At 37.3% G+C, this 14,336-nt stretch overlaps 2 protein-coding genes across 4 annotated transcripts; both read right to left on the reverse strand.

The window, feature by feature from the left end:
• Positions 1 to 1,204: 1,204 nt before the first annotated feature.
• LOC145220193 (actin filament-associated protein 1-like) lies at positions 1,205 to 10,889 on the reverse strand. Of its 2 annotated transcripts, XM_080087472.1 has the most exons (16): positions 9,208 to 10,889; positions 8,877 to 8,956; positions 8,510 to 8,566; positions 8,362 to 8,437; positions 7,986 to 8,055; positions 7,031 to 7,184; positions 5,597 to 5,736; positions 5,041 to 5,213; positions 4,448 to 4,540; positions 3,861 to 3,962; positions 3,516 to 3,721; positions 3,053 to 3,268; positions 2,355 to 2,827; positions 2,098 to 2,290; positions 1,745 to 1,819; positions 1,205 to 1,480 (listed from the first exon to the last, which is right to left on the reverse strand). In XM_080087472.1, the coding sequence occupies exons 1-16, from the start codon at positions 9,362 to 9,364 to the stop codon at positions 1,451 to 1,453; spliced, it is 2,295 nt and encodes a 764-aa protein (XP_079943598.1). In that variant the 5' UTR covers positions 9,365 to 10,889; the 3' UTR covers positions 1,205 to 1,450. The 2 variants fall into 2 exon arrangements, with proteins under 2 accessions (XP_079943598.1, XP_079943605.1); XM_080087479.1 differs by lacking the exon at positions 4,448 to 4,540.
• Positions 10,890 to 10,955: 66 nt separating this feature from the next.
• On the reverse strand, positions 10,956 to 13,793 carry LOC145220342 (tubulinyl-Tyr carboxypeptidase 1-like). 2 transcript variants are annotated; one of them, XM_080087581.1, is made up of 8 exons: positions 13,540 to 13,793; positions 12,933 to 13,153; positions 12,606 to 12,777; positions 12,503 to 12,548; positions 11,991 to 12,070; positions 11,534 to 11,661; positions 11,264 to 11,365; positions 10,956 to 11,094 (listed from the first exon to the last, which is right to left on the reverse strand). In XM_080087581.1, exons 1-8 carry the CDS (start codon positions 13,726 to 13,728, stop codon positions 11,052 to 11,054), a joined length of 981 nt encoding a protein of 326 aa, XP_079943707.1. In that variant the 5' UTR covers positions 13,729 to 13,793; the 3' UTR covers positions 10,956 to 11,051. The 2 variants fall into 2 exon arrangements, with proteins under 2 accessions (XP_079943707.1, XP_079943702.1); XM_080087576.1 differs by having other exon boundaries at positions 10,956 to 11,097.
• Positions 13,794 to 14,336: the final 543 nt, after the last annotated feature.

Consider the following 14,336-nt stretch of genomic DNA (forward strand, 5'->3'; position numbering starts at 1 on the left):
GGCGCAATGCTTTTGCAAACATGTTCAATTGAAGTGTAATTAGTTACCACTGACGTGCTTGTTGTGCAATTATTTATAATACCGCTTGTGCAAATAAACCTAATTCCGTCACAAAACAATAAAAGACTGAACTTCCAACTTAACTTCTATTGCTGCACTGAACTTCCAAACTGCTACCTTTATTACGTCATACACACGTTCAATAGACATATTGTAGAATTAAAAGTAGAATAACCAGCAAAGACACTTCAGAACTGGTGTGCGCTGGATTAACTGCTATACACTTGTACGATGAAAGCCTGTAGTATACAGTAAACGTTCTAGTCGCCTTACAACTTGACGTTAACCGATCAAGAGCTCTTACTGTCTGCAACAGCATTCATTTTACCTCATCAACAGTACTACCACCGTTCCAAGTGAGTGCTTGAGGAAAAGAAGGCAACGCAATGCTCGAAATTACGAGGTACGTGACAGCGTTGTTAAACAGAACAGACACAGTTTAATGATCATGGTATTGTTAATTTACTGGGTAGGCCATTAGCAGCTAGCTAGACGGCTTGGAATATACTGTTCGCGAACTCGTTCAAACTGTTGCAATGGGAAACTGTTAAAGGGTGTTCAATGTAGCCACTTTTATCTTCAATTATGAGCCATGCGATAAAGAACGACGCAGTTGGTTCTCTTCACCTTATTTGAAAAAGATTGCTAATTTGGAAAAGGCAGTTTCCGAAGGGTAGAACTACTAACACTGCAATCTGGGGTAGAGCTACTAACACCATAACTAGAATCACACACCCAAATGTGGTTGGTTGTATCTCCAAAAATGTTCACGGTTAGGGCTATTAGGGTCGGGGTAAGGTATTAGCACTTAAAATTCAATAAAACAAACCCAAAAAATTAGTTACTAATGCAGAAATTTTATGTATTTATTTCCCAAACCAACCCATTTATAGCCGCTAAATAAAAATTCAGCTCTTTACGCCCCCTTGTGAAAGCGAAGTTCGGATTCTCGTTATGGTGTTACTATTTGCTTTCGATTTTACGTTGAAACATTTTGTTTGATTATTTACATAGTAATTTATTTGGTAATTTAAAATCTGTATTCCATTAGAAGGGCAATTAACTACGGGTTTTCTGTGATTATTTTGCAACTTAAAGGGTCCAGCAAGAAAAGTTTTCACTTCTGAAGTCCCGTTAAGACGAGTTAGCAATACAGTTCTTGTATTATAAAATTAAAAGCTACTGAAGAAGATTGAAGTAAGAAAAGGCAATACAATATTCAAAAACTAACAGCACCGTTTGCAATGAACAACACACGGTTTACAAAGCAAAGCTCCGGCCGCAAAAAGGGCAGCTTTTTGACAAAAACACATCAGGATTGATGTATGCATATTTCATGAAGAAAGGCGAAAGCACAAGGAACAATATTGACACATTTCAACGAGCTGTTTTATTTCTGTGCCTCCAGGTTCTCGAACATCTGTAACATAAATTAATAATATTTATATTTAAATGCAAACAAAAGACGACAGTGCGTTTTTCAAATTAAAGAGGTAACAAAATAAATTAAACCTTGGAATATACTTTCAAGGAGTATATTTGTGGCCCATTTCAAGGAGTGGTGTAATATGAGGCATTTTGGGTAGCTTTTAAAGTTTCGTATGGAAAGCGTTTTTACGAAAATCAATTTATCGATTGGTGCAAAGTGGCGCATGATTAGATTTCCTAAAGTCACGAAACTTACTTTGGCTCGGGACAAGACGTTTCCGCCGGTGGGCGAAGTGACGTTGCTGCTCCCACGGGGACCCTGTTGCGGTCTCTGCGGAAAGGAATCGAAACTAGAAGTTATCTTTACATTCCGGGGGGATTTTTGTTAAAATCGCATAAAATCCAAACACGTTACTTCAAATATTTTAAACATAAGTTGTACTTTTAAAACGGAGTTACGGAGAACCAATGTTTGTTGCAAACAATTATTTTTGTACGAAAAAATCAGAAAGCGCTTGATAAATTAGTTTCTACACAATTTCAACACAGCATAAAAGCCATTTTTGCGGCAAGGTACAAAACAAGAAGAAAATAAAGAACAATACTTACGCGATTTCCGGCAGTATTAATAGATGAGTCGGAGGAGTTTTTCTTTTTTCGAATTTCAAGTTCAATATCAAGTTTTTCCGCTATTAGTCGGTCACTGTCCGACTCTATGTCTTGGAGAATTTGTTCAACTTCTGTCTTTTTCTTCGACGTTGTGCTAGCTTCTAAGTACTTTGTCAATTCTGTTTTTCTGACCCTAAAGTAAACAAGAATTGAACGCGAAAATAAAGTAGACGACTTTGATCAAACAAATCACTCACGCTAATCTGTCCATTTTGTGGTTAACTTCAGCCAGTCGCTTTTCCACGTCAGTTTCATTGCTCTTCTGACTTTCGCTCTCTATCGCCACCTTGCGGGCAATCTTCGGCAAGTTTTTTTCTATTGTTTTCCCAGGACTTTCCACGCCGTTTTGCTTCAGATCCTTAGAGTTTTGTTTTTTATGTGTTTTGACCACAACCTTTTTGTCGAATATCTCCGATTCCAGTTTTTTGTTAAAGTTGAATCGCGTGGGGGGTTGTGTTGGAGAGGACATGACTTCGGAATCGACCCTTTTTCTGCCAGGAGGACATGGTGCTCGTTTTGGTTTAGCTTTCACGGGCAACGGAGCCTCGTTTGAAACCTGCCTCGACATGTCAGGTTTTGGCGATTTTCCTTCAGTCTTGACTCGATTTTTGGCAAGAAGTGATGCCGGGGCGTTTGAAATATCCAAATCCATGTACAAACTTTCGCCCGACTGGGTAAAACAAAAAAATGCAACAATTTAATGTCCATAACAGTTAACTGTACGTTTAGTCTATATTTAATATCTTCTGTTAATGTACAACAAAAATTTACTTAGTCACAATAAAAGCGAGCGGCTAAGTTACGGTAAGTTTTAAGTTCAATAAACGTATTAACACCGTAAACAAATAAAACTATGTTTAAAACTCAAACTTGTTTACAAAACTTTTTCTCCAACCTCGTCGGGTGTTTCTTCAGCACTTTTCTTAGGCTTCATGGAAGCTTGGTTTTTCAGGCGTATGGTTTGGTTAAACACTTCCCTTGCGCGGTGCATGACGGAAAGATACAAATCGGGTTCCACGTAAATGCTTTCGGGGGTTTCCGGAATCTCAGCACAACCTGTTTCAGCAATCAGCTTTCCAATCCACTTTCCCATTTCCTCAGAATTACTCGCCTGTTTAGTATAATAAATTTAAGTATCCTAGTTTACTTTCCGCCATGATGCTTATAAGCATAGGTATGGACTTCTTGCATCACATCCTTTTGGTGTACAATTATAAAAAACAACATCTATTAAGAACGTGTTTAAAAAATCCTAAGAACCAGTATTACTAAAATTACCTAACAAACAATGTTAAGAACCATCTTATGATTGTGATGAATTCACAATTGAAGCCGCAAATAAGCAACAATGGACTCACCGAAAGAAACAAAATATCACGGCCTTCTTCTGTTAACTTAAACGTGAATTGTTTTTCGGGATCTTCAAAATAAGGATGGAGATCACAACCATGTAAAGGCAACGTTATTTCGGGTGCTTCTTCTTTTCCGTATATCAGTAACTCGTTGTTTTTGATAACGCAAAACTTCTTGGACCACTTGTGGTCAATGTATACGGTTAAACCACCTAAAGTAATAAAATAAAACAAATTAACAAATCGTTGACAACTATTCATGCCACGATGTTAAATAGGATAAAAAATACAACAAAACTTAACGTAATGTTTAATCAAACATTATTGCTAACACGGTTAAAGACCACTTACCACATAAATCCGCTCCCAACTGTTCTGCCACTGAAATTTTCTTCTTCGTTTTATCTTTTTTAAACATATCGGTGACCGCGTTTTTGAGGTTTTTGCCGAGGTCTGCATAATATACTTCAGTGAAATATTTGTAAACTGATTTAAACGTGACTCTCATGTAGCTACTGGGTTTCTCTTCCATTGCAAAGGTAAAGTTGTGCAGGCTTTATGATTATTCAAAGCAGGGTTACCAGATTAAACGATTTTAAGTGACTTTAAATTTGATTGAATATTATTTTACCTTGCCACTGCAATTTTGTTTGGTCAAATTTAGGTGAATATGAAACCAAACGTGAATAGAATGTTGCAAAGTTTGACAAAGCATAGAAACTGATTACTCTTAATTAGAGAAATATAAAATGCAGAGAGAAAAACTGGTATTTATGTTTCATCCATGTTTTGTTAAACTTTGCAACATTGTTTTTGTTAAATTTTGCAACCAATTTTCACTCAAAACGCAATGATAATCCAGGTGAAAAAGTGCTGATGCAACAGATTAAACAAACTAATGTAAATAATTGATTCAAAGAAATTCGGAAAACGCCTACGGTTCAGGCTTGATGGCGTTGGTGGTGAAGATGGTGCGTCTCCATTCATGCGTAACGGCTTGTCATTAATTGCCAGTTGAGGTGGAGGTTGATCTTTTGAATTACGGAATCATGCACAAATTAGTTTGGAATTACACAACAATTTGAAGAAAAATGGTGACGAATTATGAATTGTGAAATGACAATATACAGCATGCAATGGTTTACTTATATCCGCGGATATACCCAAATTAATAGACCATTGTTTAAAAAATTAGTGGGATTTGTTGCGAGTTTTGTGCAGACAAAGCAATGGTTCTACTTTGTTTCGTTTAATAATTGTAAGTTTTGGATTGTATTCTGTAATGGCATGAAGTATGGGTTAAAGTGGTATTCTATACAAAACCCGTAAAGATTTTATGGAGTCAAATGGACGGGCGCGATTTTTATGTGACTGCACAAAGTTAGCTGGTAAATACGCCTTTAACCTTTATTGTGCTTGGTATGCAGTTTTACTTAGCTACTTGCAATTGTTTGTGAAATAAACTTTAAATTGTTTACTATCAGTTTCTCCATATCGCGTGCCAACAGAAGCAGACCGTTATATTACACACCTACTACACCCAGTGAACCCTGGCGATTTATTGGTCGTTCCGAGGGTGGCAAACTGTTGACCGGTCTTGACACCACTGGGGGCGCTGGTAAGCTACCAGTCTGAACTACTGACGCAGCTTTTTCTCTGAGAACACGGTTCCACTCATCTGCTTTATTGTGTTCCACGTAAAACCTGTCAAAAGAGTGTTAACGTTGGTTTGCAACCTAATCAAAAGAAGTTTTTGAATGTGGAATAAAAATTCATGAGGCTTAAACTCTTCTGTTTTAATACTTATAATTGTAAGTCATTCGTTATTAGCGAATACAACTATGAAGTAAAGTTTCCAGAGATATTTATGGTACGGTGCGTTGTGGGACAAAACAACGTTTTCTTACGTTGTAAATACGATCTTTAACCAAAAAGAAAAAAAAATACAACAGTCATAAACAAAATTTCCACAAGGTGTAAATCGCCCTTTACTTGGAAATTTGCCGCAAAGTACAGGGAGTCAGTGCGGCGTACTGGTTTTAAGCCATGCGTGACTGGCACATTGAGCATCGAAGCGCTAAATTCACCTGTATCCCTCTCCCTGGCTCCCCGAGGATTCGAGGTTGATAATTACTGAATTGGTCCCGTCCTTGCTGCATAGATAAGCGCTGTAGAGGCTCAGTGGCAGGTTCAGCACTGCGTTCGTGTCACCAAGCTTCTTGAAGCACTGCAGGACAAAGAAAATGTTTAAACTGTCACGCTCGATGTACCATTTTAAGATGGTAACCGTGCATCAAGAAAACAAAGATGGACACACCTGTTGTACAAATAGGCCAGCTTACCAGAGAGATAATGCAAAATTGCTCATTTTTAGTGATTTTTAATCTTGTTTTATTTCTTAAACGCTTGATGTATGAGATTTGCCCAAAATTACCAAAAATATCTCTTACATATACTACATATACTGTTTTTGGATCATATTTTCATCCAAATACCTTGCGAGGTACAAATTTCCACAAAAAGGTGACGAATAAGGACCCAAAATAGCATTTTCTCCATTAAACAAGTTCATCATTTTTTATCAGGTGATTCATGACCTCTTTACCCACGTAGATTTGACTTTTTATGGCGTGTGTGGGATACATTTGACACCAGGTAGTGGACCAGCAGCTGCTGTTTATAGTAAACGCAGCGGGATACTGAAAGCGTACCCAAAACTGCAACAATGCGGTTAAATTGAGTGAAAAATCCTCGGTCTATTTTTGTCTTTTGACGACTGGGGCTGGATTTAGGCAGTCTGGAACCGTTTTACGTCACACTACTGTTTGTTCATGAATTATGGGTGAATGTGGCGAAACAAGTGTAAAGGTCCTGCTCTGCCAAGCATGGCGACGTTCGTCTAAGTTTGTGCCATTATCATGTAAGGCTTTGAGAATTCACGGTTCTTCAATTTGTTCAATATTGACTTAACTGTGTTTAAAAAAAATCGTAGTTGAAGGGAGTTGGTACTATTTAATTACAAAAAGTAACGCTGCAAAAAACAACAACGCGGGAATGTTGTTTAAAAGCAAACTATAAAATTTAAACCAATGTGAGATTTTAAAAAGTAACAGAAAAACCCTGAAATAGCTTTTCGCTCGTTAAATTGGTAACACATAAACGCAAAGGACTTTATTACTGCCTGTACACACATTGTAAATCCCTGCACCTGTAGATTATAATTTATCCTTTTCTCACAAGAGCTTTAGATGTTATCCCACAGTCCCAGAAAGGAAAAAAACGGGTGTTCTTTTGTTCAACGATTTGAGCCAAACGCGATACTGAGGATATTGATTTTCGTCAAAAAAGTAAAAAAACGAAGTTTACAAATCAGTTTCACACATTCTTCGAAAGTTGTAGACAGGATAAGTAGAACTAACCATCCAGGGGAAACTATATCTACCGCAAAGAACCAAATAAGCTTGGACATATCTTCATTAGAGGTTTACATTTTAGTCAAACATCACATGTGCTCAACATACCTGAAAATGATTTTCGCGAACAATGCCAACCCGTTTGAGCCATTTCTTGCCGCTGAGGAAGCTTTTATTTTCTAAATAGACGAAGCTGTACACGTCGCAGTTTGTGCCGGCAAAATATTTGTTCAGCGTTTCAATTTCTTTCAAATATTTGTTTCTGAAAAAATGTTGAATTATTGTAAACCAACACATGGCTGATAACTTAGAATAGTCTACCAGTAATTGAAAATGGCTCGAAAATTAAAATAATGATAAAATATGCGTTTCATAGTGGACCCCAGGCAATGAGGTAAAGTTCAACCCATGCTTGAAAAAATTTGGTTCACATCAATTTCAAACATGAATTTGAGAGCATCAGTTTATGACACTGGAGAATCGGACTGTTGGGGAACTACAAAATGCCAGGAGGGTTTTAGGTAAGTAATAAATGACCTTATTAAATAAACATTCTTTCATTTGACATCGGTTACTATACTCTGCGAGAAAGGGACAAAAAATGCTTTAATTTTACGTACAAATTACAAACTTTTCTCATCGAATTGTGCATTTCGTGTCGAATGCCAAGTCAAATTTTTTTTTTATATTTGTTTATCTCAACAGCTTTTACCATTTTTGGTAAAACTGTGACTTAGCAGTTTGGTCCTCATTTCACATGCCCAGTCCTCATTTCACATGCCCAGTCGACCTTACCGTTACTCGGAAAAGGGCTGTTTACCCTGCGTGCGACGGCTGAATAGTTTTGAAGAACTTTACAGTAGTCTAACCTATAATGTCAAAACAAAAGAAACAAACCTAGCTTCATTCGACAGCAACGCAAAAAACAAAATTATATTTACCACTTGACTTTGTTATGGTTTGGATATGGTGGAACAAAAAAGTTGTGGTATAATGGGAAAACGAAAACAAGTGATTAGCACGTCATTTTTTTCGTTTCAAACAACAAGATCTACAGTCTTACCTGGCCGCGGTGTCTTCGTCCGAAGCATATGATTCGTAGCCAGAACCGCTACCTCCATCTGTTGTTGGGGCTTAATGGAAAACATGATATTTATGATGATTAAACGTTAAAGCTGTTTCTATTTTGTATTGAACATGCGTTACGATCAAGTCCATCTGGGTAGCAACTATAGTAGGCCTACATAGCGACTAGAAGCCAGTACTGAAATTATCCTGACCACAGAAAGTTTGAACCTATGGGTCCTGAACAGTCTATAATCATTATCCGTCAACCACAAATGCACACATCCTTGCATACGCAGTACTAATGCCTCTTTGACTAAGTGCAGTTGCTGTTAATCATTGATAGTACATAAGTCAAACCAAACTCAGCTTACATGTTACAGCAAGAGTGGAACTCAGGCTTATTGTATCCTCTGATGTGATGCTTGGTGAGTTTAGGTCCATGTAGAGCTATGTACAAAATTGCTTGTTGGAATACGTTTCATAAGAACAAAAGGTAAAATAATCATTTAAAACTCATACCTCTTCCCCTGACTCTTCTTCAATAACATCATTACCGTTTGAACTTGGACGTGGAACCTAAAAATAGCATCTAATATTTACAACTGTTGAGTCTTTGATAAAAACGGGCCAAGTTTGCCGTGGAGGATTGCTTTGCTTCGCGCATTGAGTTCTAAATTTCTTAACAAAATATGAGCTTGTCATACATGTCCAATTAAAGCAAAACACTAACATTGTTCAATTAATCATCAGAAAGTGTACACTGACATAGTCTACTGGAGTATAGATACGTTACTTGTGATGTCATACTGATATCGACAAAACGCCGTGATCGACAGATCCTAAAAAGTGGTTAGTTGGTTTGCAATACATAACAACACCAACTTACCCTAGGCAAAGGAAGATTGGGTCGACTGACATCCGGCAAAGAGTAACGTGTTTTGAGTCTTTGTTCTTCAAGGAACTTTTCTACAAAAATTAAAAGCTTGACCATTAGTCTACTGATTGTTGCACGTGCTAATATGGTGGCTTTTGGGGCTGGATACGATTAGGTTGGCCGCAAAGTTGTACAATGCCCCAGGCTATACAGTATGTTTATTTTGGAAATAGATTGTTTTTACTTAAACAAGAAAGCACGTTTAAGACTTGCAACAGATTAATCCGATTAAGGTTAGAGTTTAAAAGCTGTTAATAGTTCGATGAAACACACGAAAAGTCACCCATTTTGTCCTTGTTCTGTTCCTCAAGGGCGTCCCGCACTTTCGCAGCAAGTTGTTTCCGTTTTGTCTGTGTTTTGTTGGAAAGCTTTTCCGCTTTAAGATCTTTGTCAAGAAATTCCTCGACCATTTGCAAAAGGTCTTCGATCGTCATTTTCATCACTGCTATTATCACATCACACTGCAAACTCTAAACCGCTCGAATAACTCACAGTAAGCCTAACGCTTTAATAAAACGTTTTCCGGTCAATGTGACTTTAAATCGACCTGAAGCATTATCTATAACAGGTCAGATCAGTTGAGTTGTTCAATTTCTAAGAATGTACCCTTCTTCCTGGTTAGGCCTAAAGACGCGTGTATTGGGTAAGGTTTGCGTGCAGTGACAAATATGTCCTTTACTTTTACACCTTATGACCCACGTGATAGCTAGGTTCCTGTCGACAAGCCACTCACGGAACAAGTTGTCTGAGAGTCAATGATTTCTAACAAACTATTTGCAAAATTCGCCATGCTTAAACATCACAAGGAATTAAAAATCCATTGCAAACGTGCCAGAATATGACTGGTTTATTAAAATTATTTTCAATGTAGACCATAGCGTTGTTATTATGATCAATAATTGACTTGCCTGGTTCCACAACCCACATACCGAAGACCATAGTCTAACTTGAACTAACACACATGCAAGCACAAAAAAACACAAGCTAATAGAACCTTTCTGTCGATATCATTTACTAGCTAATGTTACTTTAATAACGTAATTATTCAAACCAGCCAGAAAAAATCTTGAAAATCAACATAATTTTAGTCTGTCCGACCACCGAAAACGCTTTCTGCTCACTACACATCTTAAGTGTGGTGTTCATTTTTTGCGTTACTGTCCTCGATGTTCTGCAGCATTTTTCAGAATGTTGCCTTTTTTGTGATGTGGGTAGGCTAGTGGCCCGAAGCGTAAACCACCATGGCCAAACTGAACGAGAAATATGCAGAACTTTCAAATGCCGTTGATTAGATACAAACCAGAGCCTTCGGGGAAACCCATATGTAATGCCGTGCCTTTGCGATGTTGTTACTGCTCAACCAGTTTTAGAGCAGAATCCTGGACAAATAACCAAGCCACTGTTCTATTCTGCTGCTACAAACCTGACAACACTGACTTAACTAAAAATGAGTGTGCTGGTATCTTTCAGTCAGTGAGCGTTCAATCATTAACTATCTCCGGCATAGAAGTTTCTTGTATTTGGCGAGTCGAGTTGTTTTTTTGTCGCGCAACGCAAGCACAAAAGCTCGTCGTTTTTATTTGTTTCACCCACGCGGTTGTCTAGTCCTTCTCCCAAGACTGCCCGTCGCCACAGGACCATGTTTCAAAATCTCAGCTTCTGTCTTTGAAAACGTCTGCACCTTGCGTGCGCCCAGTCATGTGCAATCTCAGCATTACGCACAGTTCCTCGCTACCGCATGCAGTACTGGGTAAACCTAATCCATCACTGCGTTAACGTTTTTACGTTGGCTGTATTGCCGCGGGTGCCCAGGTAAATTTTTTACAGCGTTATTTTTCTGCGCCACTCGAGCAGAGCCAAGGTATGTTGTCCTGCTCGCTACGCACGTAGATTAACCTGCATTGTTTTTCTGATTAATCAGTATAATGTTGAGTCATGTTGGCAGTTGTAAATACCGTGTCCTACATTGTGGACTTTGTTTGCTACTGTTTTGTCAGGCTGTTGACATGACCAATACGCTTCGACACAACGTAAAATTGCTCGCACCAATGGGCTTGTATTCGTACAACATTCGGGCCAAAGCTTTTTGAAAGCGGGCTGGCTTGTTCGTTGTCAATGGAAGGTCAATTAGATTCTAACTTCATAGTTGTGATTTGTGGAATTGGGCTTTCTGCTACAAACAATAAAATGGTGTTTTAGCAGTATTTTGAACTTAACTTACTACAAAAAGTACTTATACCATGAGACATACGATTACTTAACATTTCTTTTCAACAAAAGCCTGGTAATTTGCTTTACATGTGCAAACCAAATGTACAAACATTCCGTTATTTCTATACCTGACAATGTGAGCAGATTGAGTAGTCCGTGTGCTGACCGGATAAAGATGGTTTGGTGCCGGAACTGCCATTGTGTTTTCTCGTCGTGGCGGTAAGGTCATTCTGTATGAGCAACAAGAAGAGTTTACCAGCAAATACAAAATACACACATCATGAGATAAACTTTGTCTGTACTTTGTAGTACAGGGTTGTGGTAAAATTTTGGCAAACTAACGAAGCTCCATTTTTGTCTCCTCAAATTTCAGGATTGCAACATTAAAGTAATTGCACCTTTTATCTTTTGTGGATGGTGATGACGTCGCCACATATGTCACGTGTGATTTCAGATCACGTCCGTAGCGTTCAAGTTTTCGTCGTCGTTCAACATGATTTGATTTCAGCATATTGACGCTGCACACCTACAATAACGTACGCAATGACGATAATTTTACGAATTTGACGTTGCTGTTCACATTTGTTGAAACGTTACGTTGCGTCAAACCGTCTTTAACCTGCATAATCAATCAACCTTTCAATATTTAGTTATGCTGCTCTGGTAGCAGTTTACCACGTGGTATCAAAGATAAATGTAACACTTAAATTACAGTTAGTCAGTCGGTAGTGTTACAAAACAAAATGTAATTTATGTATTTTATTAACAATGCTGATATTCGACACTTTTTTTTTCATAATACAAATCTGGCATAGTGGGTGGACCGTGGATGAGTTCCAAAACTATTCTACTTACCCCCCACTGGATTTTTTCCTGGCTACACATGTCATGCGGTATCACTCCACCAATGCGTACTTTCTTTAAAGTGTGAGTGTCTGTGAAATGAATTTATTGTAAACAAAATAAGCCTGTATGTTTGTATATTACAGATAATTCCTCCACTTATATTGTGGCATTCTGTTGCAGGTAACCACATTCCTAACCCCAACTAACATATTTACCAATGGATTTGAACATAAAAATATTGGGACAATGTTTTTCGATGATTGGGATCATATTTGACTTTAACACAAAAACTGATTGGATCATGATAAACTTGCAGCTAAGTTCCCACTATTATTTCAAATTATACCTTAAAAACGTTTTTTGAATGCTGGCAAAGATATTGAAGTAAGTTTGGTTGAGCACATTGGAACTATAACTATAAAGCTTGTATGAGTTCATGAAAGTTGTGATAAAAGTCATCTTTATCATTTTAAGGTTTAATACCCATGTGAATGGTGTTGACAACACATAACATTACTCACATTGTAGGTAGGCATGGTTGTAGTCCTCTAGCAAGTCATGCAAATTCTGCAATAAAATGATGCATCACAAAAGTATTCTTTTAGCAACTGTCAATGCACTTACCTTGTAAATTAGCGGTTTATCCATTAAGTCTGATCTTCGGCTGATACCAAGTGCACCAAACCTTCCCTTGTACATGATTCCCAAAACAACATGATAATAATGGTGACCATTGAACTGTGACTTAAAGCCAATTGGAAATCGTTCAACAGTCGGTAGGCAGTTGGTTAGGTAACTGCAATTAAATAATACTATGGCTGTCTGTGTGTTGTTGAAAAAACATAAAAATCATGACATCTACAAAACATTTTACACTATCTTCTTCCATTTGTCTTAAACTTTAATGCTTTTCTATGACTTTTCCTTAAAATCACATTTAAAATTACTCACATTGCAACAATTACAGCTTCAAGACACTTTATAGGCAAAGCTTCTTTGGTCATTTCTTTTGCTGTGTCCATTAAACCAGCTAAAGGCCTGTTCTTCTTTATTTCAAAGAGTTGTGTACCAGTGTGGTTGTAGCGCAAATTTTGAATGTACATTTGAACAAGATGAAGGTAGTTTGGTACTGAGGATTGTGGATACAGAACAGGAACAGCTGGCATTGGAACCTATAATTATGGTTACCGGCTATTAATATGAGGTACTTTTTCAAAATCTATTTTTGTTTCTGGTCTCTGGCTTCATACACATTTGCAACACACATTTTGAACCACCACACTATGATATGTTGTGAATGAAGCCTACAAGCTATAAATCACAGGATAGTTAAAAAATATTGCTTTTTTACTTCATGATACCAGGGTTTTTACAACAATGTGTAGAATGAAACCCTCTAAAAACAGTATTAAAGTCTAATAATCATGTGATATGGAACACATTTTACATACCACAGAAAAGTTAGTAGACATCTCTGCAGTCTAGTACTGTTACGGACCATTGAAGAGTTTGTACATGTATTAACAAAATCTTATATGGTACATTGTTTATGACTTACATCATTCAATGAACTGCAACCTTTAATTTGTTCAATTTCTTTTTTGGCATCTGGGTGAATTTTGGAAGCATGTTTCCACATTCTTTCCCAGGTAGCCTCTTCCACAGGAAAGCCATTTTTGTTCACAAAAAATGGCAAGTTTCCCTCCTCTAAGTTGTCTTCTTCATCTGGCGGTGCTTCCAGTGGCATTTTTATGATTGGTTTTATTATGCATTTAGCTTTTTCATTCTGCTGCAATTAAAAACAGTGATTGCACTAAGTTTCTGATTTTCTTTTACTTACCAAGCCAGACACAAAGTGGTCAAAACGAAATACTTTAAATCAAAAATTTTATGACTAAAAATTTAATAACTAGAAGTACAGAACACACTTGATGCTGACATTTTGGAAGTCACCATACTAATAGTAAATTTAAAGCACTGGCTAAGTGTCTGGCCTGCAATATAAATGTAGTTATAGTGAAGCAACAACGACCAAGAGGACTCATGTCTGCATGGATTAAGGAAAGGAACAAACAACGCGGCCTTTTTCAGACGGAATTAAAATGGTTTTCAGCAGTATTGCATTAGGCAAAAAAGTTTTTTTCTTGACATCAAGTTGAAAATGTTTTTCACAAGAGCGAGAGCGAGCGTACGTAGTAACCATAGAAATCAAGTTTCGGAAAAAAATATTTTAAAAATAAAACATGTATTTTAAACACACATTCACATAAAAAAGGTTAAAAAAATCCTCACAGTTTTATTATATTTTGAATCAAATCGAATTTTTTCTGCTGTAAAAAAGCGTATCATTGACAA

Source organism: Phallusia mammillata, chromosome 1, assembly GCF_965637545.1.
Source record: "Phallusia mammillata chromosome 1, kaPhaMamm4.hap1.1, whole genome shotgun sequence".
Lineage (NCBI taxonomy): Eukaryota > Metazoa > Chordata > Ascidiacea > Phlebobranchia > Ascidiidae > Phallusia > Phallusia mammillata.

What these genes read in the sequence shown, in the direction of transcription:
- LOC145220193 (XM_080087472.1), bottom strand. Translation starts at nt 9,364, where the DNA reads ATGAAAATGACGATCGAAGACCTTTTGCAAATGGTCGAGGAATTTCTT. An exon ending in AACGCCATCAAGCCTGAACC is followed by an intron (nt 3,963 to 4,447) that starts GTAGGCGTTTTC and finishes TATATTATGCAG; the next exon opens with ACCTCGGCAAAAACCTCAAA. An exon ending in GTGATATTTTGTTTCTTTCG is followed by an intron (nt 3,269 to 3,515) that starts GTGAGTCCATTG and finishes TATACTAAACAG; the next exon opens with GCGAGTAATTCTGAGGAAAT.
- LOC145220342 (XM_080087576.1), bottom strand. Translation starts at nt 13,728, where the DNA reads ATGCCACTGGAAGCACCGCCAGATGAAGAAGACAACTTAGAGGAGGGA. An exon ending in GTTGCAGTTCATTGAATGAT is followed by an intron (nt 13,154 to 13,539) that starts GTAAGTCATAAA and finishes CCATAATTATAG; the next exon opens with GTTCCAATGCCAGCTGTTCC. An exon ending in ATAAACCGCTAATTTACAAG is followed by an intron (nt 12,549 to 12,605) that starts GTAAGTGCATTG and finishes ATTTTATTGCAG; the next exon opens with AATTTGCATGACTTGCTAGA.